Here is a 24,368-nt window from a genome sequence, read left to right on the forward strand (position 1 = left end):
ACTAATGCATTTTTATTTTTTATATGAGTTGTCTATTCGCTGTTTTAAAAACATTTCTACAGTTCAGCCTGTGTGTTCTATCTTGGTTTTTGGATGTTTATTCATTGAGAATTTATGTGGGCTACAGTGAAAGAATTCACAAATCTGAAATTACTTTTGTCATTTTTTTAGACAAAGTAACATTTTTAAATATTTTAGCAACAAAAAGTGTACAATAACAAATGAAGGTATACTTACCCTTAATGGCAGCCAAGTATGCGCGCAGTTCCCTCTGCAGCCTGGTACCCTCTGTCTGTAAAAATACAAAGTTTGTAGAATGCTATAATGTCTATTTCTCCAGGTCAGTCAATGTAACATTGGTAATAATATCACAATCTTCAAACATACAGTACCTGAAGGGACATATCATATGATGAGAAAAACATATGTACATATAGTGTCAAACCCACCACCCATGCGAGTGGGGACACATCACTCCACCTCCATGTGCCTGCAGCTCTCCTCCCCTCTCCATGCAAGTAGGGACACATCACTCCACCTCTATGTGCCTGCAGCTCTCCTCCCCCTCCATGCAAGTGGGGACACATCACTCCACCTCCATGTGCCTGCAGCTCTCCTCCCCCTCCATGCGAGTGTTGACACATCACTCCACCTCCATGTGCCTGTAGCTCTTTTCCCCCTTCAGGTGAGTGCGACTCCCTCTCCACCTCCATGCGAATAGGGACACATCACTCCACCTCCGTGTGCCTGCAGCTCTACTCCCCCTCCATGTGAGTGCAACTTCCTCTCTCCACCTCCATGCGAGTGGGGACACATCACCTACCTATGCCTGCAGCTCTCCTCCCCTCTCCATGTGAGTTCGACTCCCTCTCCACCTCCATGCAAGTGGGGACACATCACTCCACCTCCATGTGCCTGCAGCTCTCCTCCCCCTCCATGCGAGTGGGGACACATCACTCTACCTCTATGTGCCTGCAGCTCTCCTCTCCCTCCATGTGAGTGCAACTCCACCTCCATGCAAGTGGGGACACATCACTCCACCTCCATGTGCCTGCAGCTCTCCTCCACCTCGATGCGAGTGGGTCACATCACTCCACCTTCATGTGCCTGCAGCTCTTCTCTCCTCCATGCGAGTGGGGACATTTCACTCCACCTCCATTTGCCCGAGCCACTTTGTGTACTGCAGTACCCAGATAGCTTATACGACTTGTCCTCAGGACACACCAAGAGTTAATGTATTGTGTACATCCACACAGTGGCGTAGCTAAGGAGCTATGGGCCCCGATGCAAGTTTGACAATGGGGCACCCCAAGCACTCTATTAATAACAATTGATACGGCGCACAAAATCTGCCAATGGCAACTACAGTGTCAGAGGTGCAAGAGGGGGATGGGAAACAGCTTGTTAATGGTTACTACTATTAAAAGTATCTATAAAAGTGATTATTATGAGCACAGGACCAATAGAGAGCTAATACTGCAGTTGAGGGAGGGCCCTTCAGGGCCCCTCTGGCCCAAGGGCCCCAATGCGGTAGCAACCTCTGCAACCCCTATTGCTACGCCCCTGCATCCACACTTTGGCCACAAAACATGAACTGTAGGTGTTGTCCCCACAAATATGGAGACATTTGATTTGAAAGAATTAGAAAAGGCTGTCTCTCAGAAAAATGTTTTCAGGCAGGACAATTTGTCTCCAGCAGAAAGAGGCATTAATGATGCCTCAATTACAGTAAAACCAGCAGATAAAGGGGGAAACATTGTGATCCTGGATACCACCCAGTACAGAGAAATGTGTCTTGATCTGTTAGAAAAGAAAAAAACAGTATAGCCCTTTGAAGCAAAATCTGTCAACAGGTTTTAGGGATTATTAAAAGAGACAGTAGAGGAGGACTATGAAGTGCTTAAAGTGAACCAGAGACGAAGCACCCTTATGTATTTTACCATATATATCAATGGGGACATTAGAGAAAACACCTACCCTGCTGTCTGTTTCATTTTTAACTGTTCAGCTTGCTTCTAATCAGCCCTGATAAAATCCCAGACTGAGCGTTCAGTCTGGCTTTGCTCATGAATTTTTATAGCTGAGTCTGTGTTCTCTGGTGTCTTTTCAAGCCCAAGCCTGCCCCCTGCTGGCTCTGCTCAGGAATCATTATAGCGGAGTCATTATAGCAAAGCAAGACTGAATGCTCAGTCGGGGATTTTATCAGGGCTGATTAGAAGCTGGCTGAACAGTTAAAAATGAAACAGACAGCAGGGTAAGTGTTTTCTCTAATGTTCTCACTGAAATATATGGTAAAATACATGAGGGAGCTTAGTCTCTGGTTCACTTTAAAGGATACCAAATGCAAAAAATATAGGAGAAAAGTGGGGAGCTGTCATGTATGGTGAGCAGTCCTGAGGCCCACCGCTCCAATCGTTCTTTCTCCCCCTCCGATGCAGCTAATGCTCCTGGGTTGCCGAAGTCAGGCATCACTGCATCTGCGCTGGCCCGGCTGCGTGCGTCACACAGCGAGTGAATACATCCGGGAGCGCTCTGCGCATGATGAAATCCTGACGTCACACACATGCGCAGAGCGCTCCCAGACGCGTTTGCATGCTGCGTGGTGTGCGCAGCCGGACCAGCACAGCCGCAGTGATGCCCGACTTCGGCGACCCAGAAGAGGTTGCTGGAGGGTCATTAGCCACATTGGAGGAGTAGAAAGGGGAACGTGGGGAGCGGTGGGCCTCAGGGTGGCTCTCTCCTACATCTCCTTTATTTTTCGCATCTGATATCCTTTAAGGAGTCTATAAAATCACTCATGATAGCTTTCTTCTATGGCCTCCCCAAAATACATAAGGGGAAAGTACCCAGGCGTCTAATTGTATCTGGGAATGGTAATTGTGCTTCGTCATAAGCTAATCTGATCCTGGGCTGGTGGGAAGATACAGTCAGGTTTGTCAAAGTTTTGTCTTTTTATACGGCACACATCCTGTTCTAGGGCTGTTACATAGATGACATCTTGATCATGTGGGACAGCCGGCCCTCAGGACCAGTTCAAAGATTTTGTAAAATAATAACAATAATAAAAACAAGATTGGAATGTTTTTAACTTCCGAAATCAGTAGATTGTTCAACTTTCTGAACCTCGCCATCGTAAATAACAAAGGAATTGATACAAACATAGAAAACCCACTTCTACAAACTCTTACACTCCCGCGTTCCTTGAAAGCAGGTATCCAAGTACTACAGTATTTAAGAGCAAAAAGAAACTGCTAGAACACGGCAGATTCCAAGGAGTGTGATGATTTGAGGGATAGATTCAGAAAAAGGGGCTGATTTTGTGCTAAGACGCATCTATGATAAAGATACAGAATGTGTCAAAATCTTAAACAAAAGGCCTGCAGAACCAGAGCAGAAGTGTGCAGCACCTAGGTTGATTGGGATATACACTGCACAATCATACTAGACCAAATGTTAACGATACTGACCGATTCTACACCAGGACAAGGACTTCTGTCTACTCTTACCTAAAACTCCTTACCTATAGAAGGCCCTCACATCTGAGAGACACACTTGTACATAGTGAGTTTAGAAGTACACCAACAAAACATCCCTTAAAAACATGGTTACCCCCAAACCCTCTGGTATGCTCAGGTTGCAGCTCATGTATGTAAAGGATGAAAACACATTGAACCGAAAAAGTCTTTAGCAAATGCAGATAATTCTCACATGTTTAAGATTTTGACTATCATCCAGTAGTGAATGGTGCTAAATGCCCATGTGGGAAAATATATGTGGGAATGATGGGACATGTTCTAAAAACACGTATCCTAGAACACATAGGTGATATTCGCAACGAAAGGGAAACCTCAATTGCAAGACATATGACTGAGCCCCATAACAGAAACGTGTTTGATATCTCCTTTTCTGGCATCCAGAAGGTGAAAAGAAACAAAGTAGAAGGGGGGTGATTTTGACAGGCTTCTCTTACAGATGGCCTTCATTAAAGATTTGCATATGCCTCTTTTTCATCACCACAGTGATGAAAAATTAATTTCTTAAATTCTTACATATACCTGTACAGTATTTAAAGCCTATAACCTCCAGTGCACTTCTTCCTTGTCGCTATAGAGTGGTGGGAGATTATGTCAGAAGGGTGTGGCAGAAGAGAGGGGAGTTTCAATTCCTCCAAATAATCCCATCCTGGGTGTGGTTGAATTAGAAAGAGCCATGTCACAAAAGTCATCTCCACCCCCTCCACACACCAGCTACAAAACATCCCCATCACTCACACCAAGCACACCCAGGCATGAACTCACATGAAAATCCTGTTCCCCAGCCACCTGTTACTTGTGAGAGAAAGATAAAACATCTCTGAATTTCTGTCCTGTCTAACAAAACACATAGCTCCCAACTGTCCCTCTTTTGTAGGGACAGTCCCTCTTTGGGAGCCCTGTCCCGCTGTCCTCCTCATTTGTCCCTCTTTCAGGACTTTGTCCCTCTTTCTATGTAAATATATTTCTCTACTAAAAAATGTGTTTGACTCTAAACTTTATTCACATTCTTTAAATTGATATAACTAATTTTAAAATGTTAATATGAAGGAAAATGAACCAGGATAGAAAGGACCATTACATAGTTACATAGTTATTTGGGTTGAAAAAAGACATATACGTCCATCGTATGTCTGGGTACTTCTGCGCAGTGTAGGTGACCAAGCAAAAGAATGTATTCTTATGTGAACTAAGACCCCGGCTTTTAACTTAGCTGTAGGGATAACAGTGGTGCTTGGATGAGTGAATCTGTGAATGCATTTGTTTGAACATTTGCATGCGAGTGTGCGAAGGGTTACTGATTTTTGCTAATTTTCTGGCCACACCCCCTTCAGCACCTCCCTTTCCCTAATAAGTTATTTAACCACTTCCCGACCGCCCCCAGCCGATGGGCGGCGGCAAAGTCCGGGTCCAAACGACCGCAATACGCCCATCGGCGGGGGCGGCTGCGGGAGTGGCTATGCGGCGATCGCGTCATTCGTGACGCGATCAGCCGCCGGGGACTGGCTCCGCCCACCGTTCGCTGTAACCCGCCGGCCGTTCGGAAGCGCCGGCGGGTTACTAGCACCCGGATCGCCGCTGAAACTATGTATAATAGGCTTTGTAATGTATACAAAGCCTATTATACTGGCTGCCTCCTGCCCTGGTGGTCCCAGTGTCCGAGGGACCACCAGGGCAGGCAGCAGCCACCCTAGTCTGCACCCAAGCACACTGATTTCCCCCCCCCGCTGCCCCCTCATCGCCCACAGCACCCCTCAGACCCCCCCCCTGCCCACCCCCCAGACCACTGTTTGCACCCAGTCACCCCCCTAATCACCCATCAATCACTCCCTGTCACTATCTGTCAACGTTATTTTTTTTTTTAGTCCCTAATCTGCCCTCTACTCCCTCCTGATCACCCCCCACCCCTCAGATTGTCCCCAGACCCCCCCCCCCCCCTGTGTACTGTATGCATCTATCCCCCCTGATCACCTGTCAATCACCTGTCAATCACCCATCAATCACCCCCTGTCACTGCCACCCATCAATCAGCCCCTAACCTGCCCCTTGCGGGCAATCTGATCACCCACCCACACCAATAGATCGCCCGCAGATCCGACATCAGATCACCTCCCAAGTGCAGTGTTTACATCTCTTCTCTATTCTAAACACCCACTAATTACCCATCAATCACCCCTATCACCACCTGTCACTGTTACCCATCAGATTAGACTCTAATCTGCCCCTTGCGGGCACCCAATCACCCGCCCACATGCTCAGATTGCCCTCAGACCCCCCCCCTTATCAATTCGCCAGTGCAATATTTACATCTGTTATTCCCTGTAATAACCCACTGATCACCTGTCAATCACCCCCTGTCACTGCCACCCATCAATCACCCCCTGTCACTGCCACCCATCAATCAGCCCCTAACCTGCCCCTTGCGGGCAATCTGATCACCCACCCACACCAATAGATCGCCCGCAGGTCCGACATCAGATCACCTCCCAAGTGCAGTGTTTACAGCTCTTCTCTTCTCTAAACACCCACTAATTACCCATCAATCACCCCCTATCACCACCTGTCACTGTTTCCCATCAGATTAGACCCCAATCTGCCCCTTGCGGGCACCCAATCACCCGCCCACACGCTCAGATTGCCCTCAGACCCCCCCTTATCAATTCGCCAGTGCAATATTTACATCTGTTATTCCCTGTAATTAGAGTTGGGCGAACAGTTCGGCTGTGTTAGCCGAACTGCAGCCGAACTGTTCGGCTGCCCAACCTGTCATTTTGCTGTGGCTCTTACAACTTCCGGGTCGCAATGACCCGGAGTAGTACGTCTACGCTGGCCCGGCGGAGCGCGTCCTAGATCGCGCTCCCGTTGCCGGGCACTCTCTGCGCATGTGTGTGACGTCATGAGTGACGTCACACACATGCGCAGAGAGTGCCCGGCACCGGGAGCGCGATCTAGGACGCGCTACGCCGGGCCAGCGCAGACGTACTACTCCGGGTCATTGCGACCCGGAAGTAGTAAGAGCCACAGCACAATGACAGGTTGGGCAGCCGAACAGTTCGGCTGCAGTTCGGCTAACACAGCCGAACTGTTCGCCCAACTCTACCTGTAATAACCCACTGATCACCTGTCAATCACCCATCAATCACCCCCTGTCACTGCCACCCATCAATCACCCCCTGTCACTGCCACCCATCAATCAGCCCCTAACATGCCCCTTGCGGGCAATCTGATCACCCACCCACACCAATAGATCGCCCGCAGGTCCGACATCAGATCACCTCCCAAGTGCAGTGTTTACATCTCTTCTCTCCTCTAATCACCCACTAATTACCCATCAATCACCCCCTATCACCACCTGTCACTGTTACCCATCAGATTAGACCCTAATCTGCCCCTTGCGGGCACCCAATCACCCGCCCACACGCTCAGATTGCCCTCAGACCCCCCCTTATCAATTCGCCAGTGCAATATTTACATCTGTTATTCCCTGTAATAACCCACTGATCACCTGTCAATCACCCATCAATCACCCCCTGTCACTGCCACCCATCAATCAGCCCCTAACCTGCCCCTTGCGGGCAGTCTGATCACCCACCCACACCAATAGATCGCCCGCAGGTCTGACATCAGATCACCTCCCAAGTGCAGTGTTTACATCTCTTCTCTCCTCTAATCACCCACTAATTACCCATCAATCACCCCCTATCACCACCTGTCACTGTTACCCATCAGATTAGACCCTAATCTGCCCCTAGGGCACCCAATCACCCGCCCAAACCTCAGAACGCCCTCAGACCCCAGCCCTGATCACCTCACCAGTGCATTGCTTGCATCTATTTCCCCCCTCTAATCACACCTTGAGACACCCATCAATCACATCCTGTCACCCCCTAGCACACCTACCCATCAGATCAGGCCCTAATTTGCCCCGTGTGGGCTCCTGATCACTCGGCCAAACCCTCAGATCCCCCTCAGACCCCCTTCCGATCACCTCCCCAGTGCATTGATTGCATCTATTTTCCCCTCTAACCGCCCCCTGAGACACCCATCAATCACCTCCTGTCACCCCCCTAGCACTCCTATCCATCAGATCAGGCCCAATACATCCTGTCATCTAAGAGGCCACCCTGCTTATGACCGGTTCCACAAAATTTGCCCCCTCATAGACCACCTGTCATCAAAATTTGCAGATGCTTATACCCCTGAACAGTCATTTTGAGAAATTTGGTTTCCAGACTACTCACAGTTTTGGGCCCATAAAATGCCAGGGCAGTATAGGAACCCCACAAGTGACCCCATTTTAGAAAGAAGACACCCCAAGGTATTCTGTTAGGTGTATGATGAGTTCATAGAAGATTTTATTTTTTGTCAAAAGTTAGCGGAAATTGGATTTTTATTGTTTTTTTCACAAAGTGTCATTTTTCACTAACTTGTGACAAAAAATAAAATCTTCTATGAACTCACCATACCCCTAACGGAATACCTTGGGGTGTCTTCTTTCTAAAATGGGGTCACTTGTGCCCGCAGCTGCATCTCCAGGGAATGTTACAGCAATGTTCTCACATATATGCAAGTCAAAGACAACACTACTCTGAATAGCATACCAAAATGGCAATTCTTCCAAATTAGACACTACATTAACTCGCTAAGAACAAAGCATATCTTAAAAAATTCAACCACGCTGTTTGAGGAAAAGATCCGCTCCAACAAAACACAAAAGCACTTACTGGCCTGGACTTATTCTCTCCTAAACAATCAATACCCAGAAGAACTTTTGAGCTATCAGAAAAAAATGGAACTTAGCTTTATAAAAAGAGATCTCGACAGATCAATGGAGAAACATAGCTCTAAATACACACAAATCGTCTAGAAACGCTTGGTCTCAGGAGCAAAACTTTAAATTCCAGACCTTATGATACAGAACGCCCGAAGTTATTAACAAATTTGCTCCAGAGGTACCTAACAAATGTTGGAGATGTGAAGGAGGAGATGGGTCTTTTCTTCACTTAGCATGGACCTGCCCCTCCCTAAAGGCTTACTGGAACACAGTACATGAGCTCACACAAAAAATGTATGGCTCCCCTGTCCCATTTGAACCAGAACTTTTTCTCTTACACTGCTCCAAAAAAAGCCACCAGCAGTATAAAAACTCAATGCTACCCCATCTAATCAATACGGCCAGGGCACAGATACCTGCCCTCTGGAAACAAAAAACAATCCCCTCCATACACAACTGGTATCAAAAAATAACAAAAACCCAAAAACTCGAAGAATTAATACATAGTGCACAATACACAATGGATACATTTCATGCAATATGGTATAGTTGGATTTCTTTTAATCAGGAAATGAATGATCAGTGAACACAACTGCTCACATTTGATACCCCCCCCCCCCACACACACACACACACACACACACACACAACAACAGGTTATCCAACCCTTAAAGTAACAGCCTTCTTTTACATTTCCCCTTTCCTCTCTTCCTCTGAGGGTGCAACAAGATTCTACTCCCTACTTGATTATTACTGATTAATGTTGATAATCACATTAGCTACTGATACTCCCAGAGCTCAACTAACCTTATGGGCTGACTCTGGTAAACGAGGTTTACTGCCACAAGGTACTACTTCTCAAAACCACATCTCTTCCACACGAACAGGTTAGTAGGTGGAAAGATGGCGGAAGAAATGTGTTGAAGTTATAAGGCATATCTGATTTACATCTTTTATGACATCAGATAAGAAATGCCTTAAAGTTAATGTTCACGGTATAGATCATCAACAACCACAAGCCATTACAAATGTCATCTGTTTTTCAACTAATTAAGATGACTATACTGTATCCTCTGTTCTACAAATTGATAATTTATATGTAAACTGCTTTGGTACACCCTGAAATTATCTTACCACATAATGCTATGTTAAACTAACTCTTGTCGCCTCAACTTTCAAGAAGTTCAATATGATATGTTGTAGTGTACTGCTGAATTGTTCTCATTCATTAATGTTTGTATCTCTTTATATCATTCAATAAAAGATATTGAAACAGATATTAAAACAGTGACAGTTTTCACAGCTCGCTGTGTTTGGATCACTAGGATAGTGACAGGGGGGTGAACGGGGGGGGGGGGGGGGATTGATAAGGGGCTGATTAGGGACTGATCAGACGGGTGACAGTGACTGGAGGCTGACAGGAAACTATCAGGGGGTGATAAAGGGCTGTTTATAGGCCTTACAGAGGGGGGATCAAAAGTAAACAATAGAAACAATAGCAGGGGAATGGGTGATCAGAGAGGGATCTGAGGGCAGGGAGGGGCAGTGATCAGGAGCCCACAGAGGGATGATTAGTGCCTGATCAGTGGGGGACCGTAACAGGGGGCGGGCAAGAGGCGATCAGAGGGTAAGAAGAAGGCCGTTTACAGACCTTACACAGGGGAGATGCAATGATCGGTAGTGATCAGCTCTTTCAGCACAATTGTCAGTATACTTTATTCAATGTAATATACAAGTGATTTGGTGCACAGTAATACTCAGCAGCACGAGAGAGTAGTAGCCCCCAGTGGCAAGGGCCCACTAGTGGGAGAGTGGTCAGACAGGCAGGGTCGGCAACAGATCAGATATATAAGGTACAAAATCGGCAGGCAAGATCAGAGTGAATATTAAGGCAGAGGTCGGCAACTGATCAGATAGGCAGAGGTACAGAATCGTTAGGCTAAAGAGTAGTAAGAGCAAGGCAGAAGGTCAAACACAGAATAATAATAAACAGTAATAATATATTCCTAAGCTAGTGCGAATCCCCAGGGTCCTGCCGGTTCAAGCACACACAGATCTGACTAGGTCTGAGAGCTTTCACTGTGAAGCAACAGCAACAACAGACAATGGGCAACTGACAGCTCTGAAGACCAGCCCAGGAGCGAACAACCAATCAGCAGTGATGACAGGCAGGGCTAGTGTCAGCTGACCGCAAAGTCAGCTGACCCGTTTTCTGAATCCAGAAAGGTCATGCTGCTCCGTGCGTGAGCGTGCAGACCTGCCCTGAAATGCAACAGACCTGTGCGATCTCCCCCGGCCGGCGAGAGACGCGCTGGAGGACGTAGCTGCTGCTGCTGTGACGTCAGACACGAAAGCCGTGTTCGCGCTGACGTCTGGAGCGGAGGTGAGCTTGTTGATTCTGACAGGAGATCAGAGGTAAACAATAGCAGGGGGGGGGGGGTAATCAGAGGGGGATCTAAGGATGGGGGGGTGGTGGTGATCAGGAGCCCGCAGGGGGCTGATTAGGGCCTGATCAGATAGGTGACAGTGACAGGGGGTGAAAGGAAGTGATCAATGGGTGATTGGGGGGGGAGATCAAATAAAAGCAACGGCAGGGGGGTGATCAGAGGGCGATCTGAGGGGGGTCTGAGAGTGATCAAGGGGGTAAAGTGTGCCTAAAATGTGTGTTTTGCTGTACTCACAGGGGCTGCCTGTCCTCTCTGGTGGTCGATTGGCGCTTAGGAGACCACCAGAGGAGGAGGCAGCCAGTATAATACACGTTGATTAATAAAAAACGTGTACTATACACTTTTTATTGCGCAGATCGAAAATTTACAGCCCGCCGGCGCTGCTAATTGGCGTGGTCGGCAAGAGGTTAATGTCACAACTGCTGGCAACAAAAGTAAATGCACCCCTAAGTGAGGAATGTCAAAATTCTGCCCAATTAGATATTTTCACTCTCCAGGGTCATGTTCACCCCTTAGTTTTCCAAGGTCTTAGGTGTGAATATGGAGCAGGTATGTGTGCAGTCTCTCATATTGGTTACTGGAAGTTCAACATGGCCCTTAAGGCAGAGAACTCTCTGAAGATCTTAAAAAAAGATTTGTTGCTCTTCATAAAGATGGAATAGGCTATAAAAATAGCAAGAAAATTGACAACCCCCTGAACCTGAGCTGCAGAACAGTGGCCAAGACCCAGGATCGGTTTAAGCAGCGGCAGGGGCCCCAGGGCACTGCCCGACCAACCAAAGTCAGCCCCTGGCACCCCTAAGCTGGCTGCAGCCACTCCCCTCATGGTCTTTCCCTGACTTCTCTCTGGGCCCCTGCACAATGTGTGGCTCAGTGGCTGCCAGGGGCATTGTAGGGTCCAGAAAGATCCGGGCACCTCTGGGCACACTATTAACACAGAGAGGTGTGGTCAAATTGTGAGTAAGGCTAAACCCTATGTATAGATAAATTGTGTTCCCACACTCAACCACGGGTTAGCAATCCCCTAAATTTCTACACCAAGGGCCCAGGCTCACACTATGCTTAGTGTAGCTTGTCTATTTACATAGTTACATAGTTATTTGGTTTAAAAAAAAAGACACACATCCATTGATTTCAACCAGATAACAAAGTACAACACCAGCCCGCTCCCTCACATATCCCTGTTGATCCAGAGGAAGGTGAAAAACCCTTACAAGCCATGGTCCAATTAGCCCCAAAAGGGAAAAAATGCCTTCCCAACTCCAGATGGCAATCAGATAAAATCCCTGGATCAACACTACTGGGCATCACCTAGTAATTATAGCCATGGGTATCTTTCAACACAAGGAAAGCATCTAAGACCCTTTTAAAATGCAGATATAGAATTTGCCATAAGTACTTCCTGTGGCAATCCATTCATCATCTTAATCACTCTTACTATAAAGAACCCTTTCCTAAATAAATGGCTAAAACGTTTTTCCTCCATGCGCAGATCATGTCCTCTAGTCCTTTATGAAGGCCTAGGGACAAAAAGCTCATCCACCAAGCTTTTATATTGCCCTTTGATGTATTTATACATGTTAATTAAATCCCCTCTGAGGCGTCTTTTCTCTAGACTAAATAAACCTAGTTTATTTAGCGGCTTGGAACAGAATACGATCATTTAAAGAGAATCTGAAGCCAAATAAAAAATGGCTTTTTACCTTATATACATATGAGGCATATGCCCCAGCTAAAACGCAGCTATCCTGCTGCATAACGAGGGGTCTTTACCCCCCAAATTCCCCCTGCAAAATCCACAACTTTCTTGGTAGCGGCGTTTTAGCTGGGGCATACATGCCTTGTTGTCAATGAGTACTCCTAAGTCCTTCTCCAAGTTTGATCTCCCCATCTGTATCCTGTTTATTTTGTATGGTGCTAGACCATTGGTACGACCAATATGCATCACTTTACATTTTTCAACATTTAATTTAATCTGCCATTTATGTGCCCATATAACCATCCTATCCAGATCCTGTTGCAAAATGTCACTATCTTCCTGATAGTTGATGATTCTGCACAATTTTGTATCATCTGCAAAAATAGCAACATTGCTTTCTACTGCATCTATTAGGTCATTAACCACTTTATGACAACACAACATATATATATGTCCACTGTATTTGTGGAGAATGCTCTACCAGCTTGTTAATAAATGTGGCACATGTGGTATCATTTTAACCGTGACAAGTTGTAGAATACATTTCGGAGCTTCTTAAAGCTTGGATCCACGTCACATACAAAACAGGTAGGGACAAACTCAATCAAAACAGAAAAAGTCAATTTCAAAATTTTGATCACACTTGGGAAAGTTGTAGGAAAACTACAAGAGACATATGTGGTAACATTTTAACCGTGATAGGTAGTAGAATAAAATGTAAGAGTTTTAAGGTTGAGGCCCATGTCTTGTGTATTCGTTTTAAAAGCCCCAATTGTGACAGCACCACTGGAACTCGACGTGCAGCGATCAACCCTGGAGTGCACAGGGTATAGTATCAAATAAGATGTAAGGATCCGCACCATCTAAAATCAGCAATTTTATTAAGACTTCTTAAAATCCATAGCAGGTATTGGTAAGTGTGTGCCGGGTCACCATAATATGGATCCTTACATCTTAATTGTGTATTCGTTTTAGTCATAAACTGAATCAAAAGCAATAAAATGTTGCATATTCCGTACCAAAATAAAAATTAAAACAAAGTTACAGAATATTAAAAAAAACATATTTTTACCTTAGGAACTTGGCTTTTTAAATATGTATGCCATGAGGGTATATTACTATTATTTTTGTAAATAATGTCTTGTAATTGATAGTGTACAATGAGAAAACGAAAAACAGAAAATAGACACCTTTATTTCTAAATACAATATTGTCACCATACATTGTGCTAGGAACATAATCACTTTAAATAAATAACTTTAAACAAATTTTAAATAACTTTAAAATTTGCTGGGAGGAAGTGGTGGACTTACCTCCATAAAGCAGACACGAAAGACTGTCTGAATAGTAGTCACATTTATTAATTAGTACCCCAAAACAGTGCAACGCGTTTCACAGGCCCAGCCCGCTTCATCAGGCAATAAAAATGGGGACGACAGAATTTCAGCAATAGCAGGTGTTACACCTACTATTGCTGAAATTCTGTCTTGTCCCCATTTTTATTGCCTGATGAAGCGGGCTGGGCCTGTGAAACGCGTTGCACTGTTTTGGGGTACTAATTAATAAATGTGACTACTATTCAGACAGTCTTTCGTGTCTGCTTTATGGAGGTAAGTCCACCGCTTCCTCCCAGCAAATTTTAAAGTTTTTATCCACTTTTATCTTGCTGGCGCCTCTGTTCTCCTACTGCTATACCGTGTCCACCCCTGGTGGAGGGGTGATCTACCCCCTTTCGCATCTACAGAGAGCGACTTCTTATCCCTGAGTGAGGACAGGTCTAATCTCCTCACCTGCCTATACAGTGGTTGCCTGTGTGGTAACCCATGTTTGTGAGTATAATTTTCTCACGATAACCTTTACTTCATTTATGCTTAACATACTACACTATATTGGGCTCTCGGTTTCTCTACAATTTAGGTGTGATAAGTAGTAATAAAGTAATTGGTGAATGAATGGGATCAGCGCTGATATGTGAAAATTGCTCTAGTCCTGAAGTGGTTAATAAATAAATTGAAGAGCATTGGACCCAATACTGAACCCCGTGAGACCCCACTGCTAACAGTCTCCCATTTTGAATAAGATTCATTGACCACAACTCTTTGTTTTCTGTCCATTAGCCAGTTCGGTATCCATGCACACAGACTCTTCTCCAGTCCTTGCATCCTCAACTTTTGCACCAGACTACTGTGGGGAACAGTGTCGAAGGCCTTTGCAAAGTCCAAGTATATCACATCTACAGCATTCCCAAAATCCATGTGAGTTTCACTACCTCATAAAAGCTGAGCATGTTAGTCAAACAGGACCTGTCTTTAGTAAACCCATGCTGAGAAATAAGACTATTTTCTACTATAAAGCCTTGAAGCCTTGTATAGTATAAATAGTTTGCACACAACTGATGTTAAGCTTACAGGTCTATAATTTCTCGGATCTGATTTTTTTGCTTTTCTTAAATAATGGGAAAATGTGGGCTATACGCCAATCTACTGGAACTCTGCCAGTTGAAAGAGAGTCACAAAAGATAAGATAAAGGAGTTTATTGATAACTGAACTTAATTCCCTTAGGACCCGAGGATGTATGCCATCCGGGCCAGGTGCTTTGTCTATTTTTAATTTATTTAGTCTTGCCTTCACTTATTCCTGTGTTAAGTATTTAATATTACAATTGGAAGATTGAGACTCTTCTGCATCTGTAATTTGCAACAGTGATGTTTCTCTTGTGAGGACAGATTTAAAGAGACACTGAAGCGAAAAAAAATATGATATAGTGAATTGGTTGTGTACTATGAATAATTACTAGAAGATTAGCAGCAAATAAAATATTCTCATACTTTTATTTTCAGGTATATAGTGTTTTTTCTAACATTGCATTATTCTATAATATGTGCAGATTACACAACACTCAACATTCAAAATGAGTCTTTCAGAGCAGTCTGTGAAGTAATGAAGTCTCCTCTAGCAGAGGAAAAGTAAACAGTACAATAACACTTGAGATAATAAAAGTCAGATAACAGCCCTCTCCACAACTAAACTTGGTCGGAGAGTTAATAGCTTTTTTGCATAGAGATAACAACTGGAGTTTCTTAACTCTTCCTGTACAGGAAACAATTAGACTGATGTATCTGATCTTAATGTTTAATTTCTTAGCTGTACTACACATACAAATAATAATATCATAATTTTTTTTCCGCTTCAGTGTCTCTTTAAAGAAAGCATTTCATAACTCTGCCCTACCTTGATAATCCACCATTGAGTTCCCACCCTCATCCTTTAGGAGTCTAATACAGTCAACTTCTCTTTTTTTAGTTGATGTACTTGTAAAACTTCTTGTGGTTAGATTTTATATCCCTAGGTATTTGATTTTCAGCTTCAATCTTTGCCAGCCTAATTTCTTTTTTAAAACTTTTATTGCACTCCTTATAATGCAGCCTCGGTCCCCTCCTGTTTTAGGAACTTATAGGCATTCTTTTTCCACTTCATTTTATCTCTAACCTTTCCATTCATCCATAGCGGGTTTTTTTATTCCTAGACGTTTTGTTTCCATATGGGATATATATATATACTACAATAGTGATTGAGAATAATTTTAAAAGCTTGCCATTTCCCTTCAGTGTCCTTCCCTTGTAGTACATTATCCCAGTTCACCAAACTTAGTGCCTGCCTGAGTTGATTGAACTTTGCTTTTCTAAAATTCATAGTTTTAGTGCTCCCGCTGCCCATCGGCCTATCGGTCACAAGATCAAACGTTATCATGTTGTGATCACTATTTCCCAAATGTTCTTGAACCTGCACATTTGATACATTATCTGGTCTATTTGAAATGATCAAATCCAGTAACGCATTTCTATATTTTACTTCACCAGCGCGTCCGCTACTATGTTTAACATAGTAGCGCACTTAATAGTGTGAGCAACAGGAGGTTGCCATGTCGCTTAGTGAATCAACCCCTATGTTCTAATTAGTGCTGCTGTAGGATTTAGTATGTAAAATCTATATCCCCCATTAAAAATCACCACCCACCACCATGCATGCATGTACGCTCTCCCGCGCGTGCTTGTGCTCATGCACGGTCCTGTAAATGATTGCTGCTAGCAAATAGCAACATTCAATAAAGTTAGGCAAAAAAAAAGTTTTAAAAGTTAAAAAAAAAAGAAGTTTTTGTTAAAATACTAGTTAAGTTTTAACCCCAACCATTAAACCATTGTTTACCCCTGCAATACCCATACCAGTTTATAAACATTTAATGAGTGCCACCTGTAGCGATCACTAGGGCTAAAGTTTGGGTCCCCAATGCTCTGCAGATTTATTGCTCTGCCATTGCCTAGCAATACAGCTGTACAGCACTATGGCCCCCGAACTGTCGTATTAGCGAATGCATCCGATGGTTACAGACGTGCAGGCTGGGGATAACAGTCCACCACACGCTCAGCTAGCGATAAAATAAGGCATATGGGGTATCATTTTAACCAGGAAGGGCCCCAAAAAATATTCTTATGTGTTTTATAACTGCCAGACCTGTCATGTGAACATTGAGAAGGGTGAAAAATGAAAAAATTGGTATTTTCTGCATTCATGCCAAATTTTTCACCATAACTCCATTGTCCCCCGTTGAACGCGACCCTCCGGAATATTGCCGGCAAGGCATTGTCACTAATCACCTCAGGGCCTCGCAGCTTCTCTTCCTATAGCGTAGCTGTGCGGTAGCCGCACAAGCCCACCCGTGCATGGGCAGTAAGTCAGAGCAGCGGGCTCCGTGCTACTGCGCAGGCAGGCCCACACAGCCACGCTATAAGAAGAGCCCCGATGTGGAGGGGGGCTGCACTTAGCATCAGGGGAGAACGGAGTAGCAAGGGAAGCCACAACAGGGTTCTGAGGCTTCCTTCTCTAAAGGTAAATATCTGATTTTTATCCCGAGCTTCAGCTGAAGCTCAGAATCACTTTAAGGGGTAAAAACTGTGGTTCGCAAAGCAGTTAAAGAGCCCCTCAAGTTCACTGGTTTATGCTCCCTGCATTTCATACAAAGCCTGCTGCCCCATCCGGGTCGTAGGAAATGACATAAGCCACTACTGTTTGGTCTATATAAATCAGTATTCAAATATACAATTTGTTAGCACGTTGGCATTTGTTCATACGCCAGGATCATAAATCTAATAAATGGATATAGTAAAGTAGGGAAACATGTAAAGAGGAATGACGTTTAAACTTATGAGTACAAACAAACTTCTTTCAATAGAGTAAAACAGACAATTTTATTGGCATCAAAATATATAAATGATGAAATGCAAATGCCAAAGTGCAACATAGACCATTAGACAACAATAAAATCACAATAAAAACATATAGACACCTCCCAACACATTGATCAATCCCCCTAGTTTCCCCCTGGGATCACAAATTAAATAGGTATGCAATAAAAGTACTTTAAACGCAACTTCTTCAGCTTGGATCACTGGGATTGCCATATGGGACAAATGCTCTCAATTTGTAGATCCAGCTACATTTCTTTTGTTTTAGGCTATTATTAAAGTCTCCTCTATGTGCAGAGAGCTTTAAAGGGACTCCGAGCACCTGCCTCATGGGCATGCCTTTAAGCCAGACGACTTCCAACAAAGTTGTGATATGACCCCTCTGGAGGAGCCTCTTGCAATGGCCAGGAGTGACCCGGAAGTTATAACATAGCCAAGATGGAAGCCGCAATTTTTAAATTGAACGAAAACTATTTGGTGTAGAATGGAGGCATCAAATGAAAGAGGAGAGCACAAGCTACAGAAAGGTATGCATCTTTAAATACTTTGCAGTACAGGTCAGAGTCTTAAAGGAGTCATCAGGCAAAAAAAAATGAGTTTCACTTACCTGGGGCTTCTACCAGCCCCATGCAGCCATCCTGTGCCCTCGTAGTCACTCACTGCTGCTCTGGTCCCCCTCCGTCAGCTCGTTTCGTTTTTGCCGACCTCGAGGTCAGCGGGCCGCATTGCGTACATTTTTACGCATTCCCGCTGGTGCAGGAACATTAACGCATACATTTTTACGCATTAGCGGTTTAACGCGTAAAAAACTAAACGAGCTGATGGAGGGGCCAGAGCAGCAGTGAGTGACTTTGAGGGCACAGGATGGCTGCATGGGGCTGGTAGAAGCCCCAGGTAAGTGAAACTCATTTTTTTTTTTGCCTGATGACTCCTTTAAAGGCATACCCATGAGAGGTGCTCGGATTCCATTTAATTTATACATGCAATACAATTACATTTGGAAAGCGCTTTTCTCCCATAGGACTCAAAGCACATAGATATGTCTCGAATCAATACAGGGTTATAGGCTGGACTGTAATACAGAGGAAATAGTCAGGTGTTCATAAATGCCAGACAATATGGGTGGCTTTTTAGTTTGGCATTAAATGCTTCCAGGGATGGAGATGTCCCAATTGGGTGTGGCAAATAGTTCCAAAATGTAGTATGACAGAAGGTTCTGACTCAAAAAATTTTGAGGTGGACTCTGGGGGCGACGAAGTTATTAAAGCCTTTGATCTAAGATTGTTGGTGGTGTGATGCAACTGCAACAAGTCCTTAAGGTGTCCAGGGTGCAGATTGTGCAGATATTGAATCTCAACAAGAGTTCTAAATGTTATCGATAGCCAGTGGAGTGAGCGAATGGTTAGTGTTATGTGGCAATGGTGGGATTGGCTTGTTAACAGCCTTGCATAGGCATTCTGTACAGTACTAATTGTTGGTATTGCAGGTCTTTGTCTAGAAGGCCTGTGTAGAGAATATTGCAGTAGTCCAGCCGTGATGTGATAAAGGCATGAACTAGAGTTGGAAGATCTGCTAAATGGTATGAGGTGTTTACATTTTGCAATGTCCTTAGGTGAAAGAAAGTCTTACAACAGCTGAGATTTGATTCCTGAGGCCGGTTTCACACTGAATATTGGTGGTGCGGTGCGGCAGCCTCACCGCACCCACAGAAATAGGCCTTCAGGGAATACAGCGTTACTATGCAGTATTCCCTGTATGACATCCGGCCGAGCAGAAAGTGACGCTCACTTCCTGCCAGCCAAGCAATGACGTGCATGGAAGAGTTTTGCAAAAAATACACTTCCGTGCATGCGCGATGCATAAAACCTGCGGTGGGTATTCACACTGACAAGTGTACAGACTTATGTGACTTCCAGTCCAACGCAGATTGCCGCAGACATGCGCGGTAACGCAGTTTTGGAAGTGCGTCAGATTAAGGACTTCAGGAGCACTACAACACACATAAACGGATTTTCCCCATAGGTTTTTATTGCCCTGCGGTAGCAGTGTGGCAATTTGCCACACCGCATTGCCGGTGTGAAGGGAGCCTGAAGCTTAATTCCCCATCAGTACATACACCCAGGCTGCGCACAAAGTCTGAGTTGTTCAGGGCTCAACTCCCTATTCTTAATGGTGTTGGCTGAGACTGGAGCTGCTTTGCTGTTGGGCGCTGACCACTGATAACAAGAACCTCAGTTTTGTCACTTAATTTTAGCCAGTTATCATTCATCCACTCTTGAAGCTCAGCTAAGCATGCATTTATTTGTGGAGTAGGGTGTGTGACTCCAGGTTTAACCCCCTGGCGGTAATCCTGAGCCGAGCTCTGGCTGAGATTTAGCAGCTGAGATTTAGTAAGCCCAAGCTCAGCTCAGGTTGGCCCAAAACCGCTGCTCGCTGCCTTTCTCGGGTTTCTAGAAAAAAATGTAAAGTAAACCCGAACTTTTGCACAGGGTACAAGTGAAGAGAACTGTGCCCTGTCTGATCGGCTGATCCCCAATTGGGCCCAAACCCCCAAACAATGGGTATACATATATACAGTGGGATGCGAAAGTTTGAGCAACCTTGTTAATCGTCATGATTTTCCTGTATAAATCGCTAGCTGTTACGACAAAAAAAAAATGTCAGTTAAATATACCATATAGGAGACACACAAAGTGATATTTTATATGTGAAATGAAGTTTATTGGATTTACAGAAAGTGTGCAATAAGTGTTTAAATAAAATTAGGCAGGTGCATAAATTTGGGCACTGCTGTCATTTTATTGATTCCAAAACCGTTAGAATTATTATTAGAACTCAAATTGGCTTGGTAAGCTCAGTGACCCCTGGCCTACATACACAGGTGAATCCACTTATGAGAAAGGGTATTTAAGGGGGTCAATTGTAAGCTTCCTTCCTCTTTTAATTTTTTCTAAAGAATAGCAACATGGGGGTCTCAAAACAATTCTCAAATTACCTGAAGACAAAGATTGTTCATCATCATGGTTTTAGGGGAAGGATACAGAAAGCTGTCTCAGAGATTTCAGCTATCTGTTTCGGCAGTTAGTAACATATTGAGGAAATGGAAGACCACAGGCTCAGCTCAAATTAAGGCTTGAAGAAAGACCAAGAAAAATCTCGGATAGACAGAAGCGACGAATGGTGAGAACAGTCAGAGTGAACCACTGACCAGCACCACAGACCTACAATATCATCTTGCTGCACATGGAGTCAAATATGCATCGTTCAACCATTCGGCGCACTTTACACAAGGAGATGCTGTATACGAGAATGATGCAGAAGAAGCCTTTTCTCCGCCCACAGCACAAACAGGGCCGCTTGAGGTATCCTAAAGCACATTTGGACAAGCCAGCTTCATTTAGGAAAAAGTTGCTGTGGACTGATGAAACTAAAATTGAGTTATTTGGGCATAACAAGGGGCGCTATGCATGGAGGAAAACGAACACAACATTCCAAGAAAAACACCTGCTACCTACAATAAAATATGGTGGTGGTTCCATCATGCTGTGGGGCTGTGTGGCCAGTGCAGGGACTGGGAATCTTGTCAAAGCTGAGGGACACATGAATTCCACTCAATATCAGCAGATTCTGGAGACCAATGTCCAGGAATCAGTGACAAAGCTGAAGCTGCGCTGGGGCTGGATCGTTCAACAAGACAACGACCCTAAACACTGCTCAAAATCCACTAAGGCATTCATGCAGAGGACCAACTTCAACGTTCTGGAATGGCCATCTCAGTCCCCAGATCTGAATATAATTGAAAATCTGTGATGTGAGTTAAAGAGAGCTGTTCATGCTCAGAAGCCATCAAACCTGAATGAACTAGATAATTTGTAAAGAGGAATGGTCTAAAATACCTTCAACCAGAATCCAGACTCTCATTGGAACCTACAGGAAGCGTTCAGAGGCTGCAATTTCTGCAAAAGGAGGATCTATTAAATATTGATTTAATTTACTTTGTGGTGCCCAAATTTATGCACCTGCCTAATTTTGTTTAAACAATTATGACACACTTTCTGTAAATCCAATAAACTTAATTTCACTTCTCAAATATCACTGTGTGTGTCTCCTATATGATATATTTAAAGAGAAACTCCGACCAAGAATTGAACTTTATCCCAATCAGTAGCTGATACCCACTTTTACATGAAAAATATAATGATTTTCACAAACAGACCATCAGGGGGCGCTGTATGACTGATTTTGTGCTGAAACCCCTCCCACAAGAGGCTCTGGTACTGTACGGTACTCTGGGCAAACTGCCACAATGTAACAATGACACACACAGGAAATGGCTGTTTATAGCTGTCTGTTAAAGCCAGAACAGCTACATAATCTGCCCACAGTAACAATGTCACCATGTAATACATGTCAGAATGTGAATCTGGGAGAGGAAAGATTTTACAATGAGCAAACTCTGACTAAATCATGTATACATAATTATTGTAAAAATTAAGCACCTTTTTATATTAAATTATTTTCACTGGAGTTCCTCTTTAACTGACATTTTTTATTGTAACAACCAACAATTTATACATGAAAATCATGACGATTAACAAGGTTGCCCAAACTTTTGCATCCCAATGTATATATATATAACGGAAAATTGTATACTTACCTAACGGTAATTTTCTTTTCCCTATGCATCCATGGCAGCACATCGGGTTTAGGCCCCGCCCCTAATACCCCACAGGATCAAGTATCTATAAATGTTCTACTGACCCTCCCCTTCGTGTCTTGTAACTAGGTCCTCACCGAACAGTGGGTGGGAACCCTGTGCTGCCATGGATGCATAGGGAAAAGAAAATTACCGTTAGGTAAGTATACAATTTTCCGTTTTCCCTATACCTCCATGGCAGCACATCGGGATTTAACTATAACCACAAACGGGAGGGAACACTGGAGCAGGTGCAAGCAGAATTTTTTTATTTACTGAACAAAAACATCAGAACAGGAAGATAGAACAGCTCTTCCAAATTCTACAGAAGTTGACTGTGAGGTATCAACTTGGTAATGCGAAATAAAAGTGTTTATTGTGCTCCAGTTGGCAGCCTGACAAATCTTCGTAGCTGAGACTTTTGCATAAGCTGCCCAGGAAGACGCTAAGCCCCTTGTTGAGTGTGCCCGGATTTCTCCCGGCGGCTCTTTATTGACTGCCCTATAAGCATTTTGTATGGTACGGATGAGCCAAGAGGCCAGTGTCCTGGTTGATGCTGCTTCTCCCTTGCGGTATCCCGCTGGGATGATAAATAGTCTGTCCGACTTCCTTATGCTTTGAGTCTCCTGAAGGTAAGCTTTCAAAGATCTTGCCATATCTAATGCGTGAAGAGTTGTAGAATCCTCCTCACTGAACGAAGGTAACGACCACTCTTGGTTAATGTGTAAAACTGATGACACCTTGGGGAGAAACCCTTGAACCGGTCGCAGTTGAACTCTATCCGGAAAGAAAGTGAGGAATGGTTCCAGATGACTCAGGGCTTGTAGTTCCGAAATTCTTCTGGCAGAAGTGATTGCCACTAGAAATACTGTCTTCAAGGTCTTAAACCAAAGAGAGCATTGTTCTATCGGCTCAAAAGGTGATTTGGTTAAGTAGTTCAAAACTAGTGGTAGATCCCAGCTGGGAAAGATAGGCTTCAGCGGAGGTCGTACTTTCATGACTCCGGATATGAATTGCTTAATCAAGGGATTAAAGGCCCAACGATGGCTAGTAAGGGCCGAAATCGCCGAGATTTGTACTTTTAATGAATGGAATGATAGTCCTTTCTCTACTCCCGTCTGTAGGAAGGCGAGAAGTTGATGCACTGGAGGCTTAACAGGATCAAATTTTTCTTTCCTGGCGAACTCCAGAAAAACTTTCCAAATGCGGTGATATGTTGAATTCGTATTAACTTTCCTTGCTTTTAGCAGTGTCGAGATAACCGACTCTGAGCAGCCTATGTCCGCCAACTTCCTCCTCTCAATTTCCACGCCGTCAACTTCAGCCGAGATGGGTTCGGATGAATCACCGGCCCTTGGGACAACAGAGTGCTGCTGTCTGGGAGAGGGAGAGGATTGGCCATCGACATCTGAGAGATCATAGGGAACCAGGGTCTTCTTGGCCACCAAGGGAGAACTACCAACAAGACCACTGGTTCTGACCTCAACCTCTGTAACAATCTCATGATGAGGGGTGTTGGAGGGAAAGCGTAAGCCACCTGAAAGTTCCAGACTGCCGTCAAAGCATCTGTTGCCTCTGCCTCTCTCTCCAGGAACCTGCTGAAGTAGTGATGGCACTTCTTGTTGTTGCGAGATGCCAAGAGATCCAACTCTGGTTCCTGCCAATGTGTGCATATCATCTGGAAGGCTGACTCCTCTAACTCCCACTCGTTGTTTGACACTATTATTCTGCTCAAGAAGTCCGGAATAGTGTTGGACAGACCCGGTATGTGAATTGCCGTTAGTGAACTCAGACGCCTCGTTGCCCACGTAAAGATCAGGTCCGCCTCCTCCATCAGGGATTGGCTGTGAGACCCCCCTTGATTGCGGATGTAGGCAACTGCCGTCCTGTTGTCCATCCTCAGCAGAACTTCTTTCCCCCTGATGAGTGCCTGAAAGTGTAAAAGGGCGCAAAAGGCAGCTCGCATTTCTAGCCTG

General features: G+C 44.4%; 1 protein-coding gene across 5 annotated transcripts in view; it reads right to left on the reverse strand.

Moving 5' to 3' along the window:
- The window catches only part of AMPH (amphiphysin), a 1,183,179-nt gene that overhangs the window by 1,034,681 nt on the left and 124,130 nt on the right, over positions 1 to 24,368 (reverse strand). For all 5 annotated transcript variants that reach the window (XM_068236417.1, XM_068236420.1, XM_068236419.1 and 2 more), the window contains one exon: positions 238 to 292. In XM_068236417.1, the coding sequence (XP_068092518.1) occupies positions 238 to 292 (55 nt within the window). The remainder of the gene's footprint in view (positions 1 to 237; positions 293 to 24,368) is intronic.

The sequence above is a fragment of the Hyperolius riggenbachi genome, chromosome 5 (assembly GCF_040937935.1).
Source record: "Hyperolius riggenbachi isolate aHypRig1 chromosome 5, aHypRig1.pri, whole genome shotgun sequence".
Lineage (NCBI taxonomy): Eukaryota > Metazoa > Chordata > Amphibia > Anura > Hyperoliidae > Hyperolius > Hyperolius riggenbachi.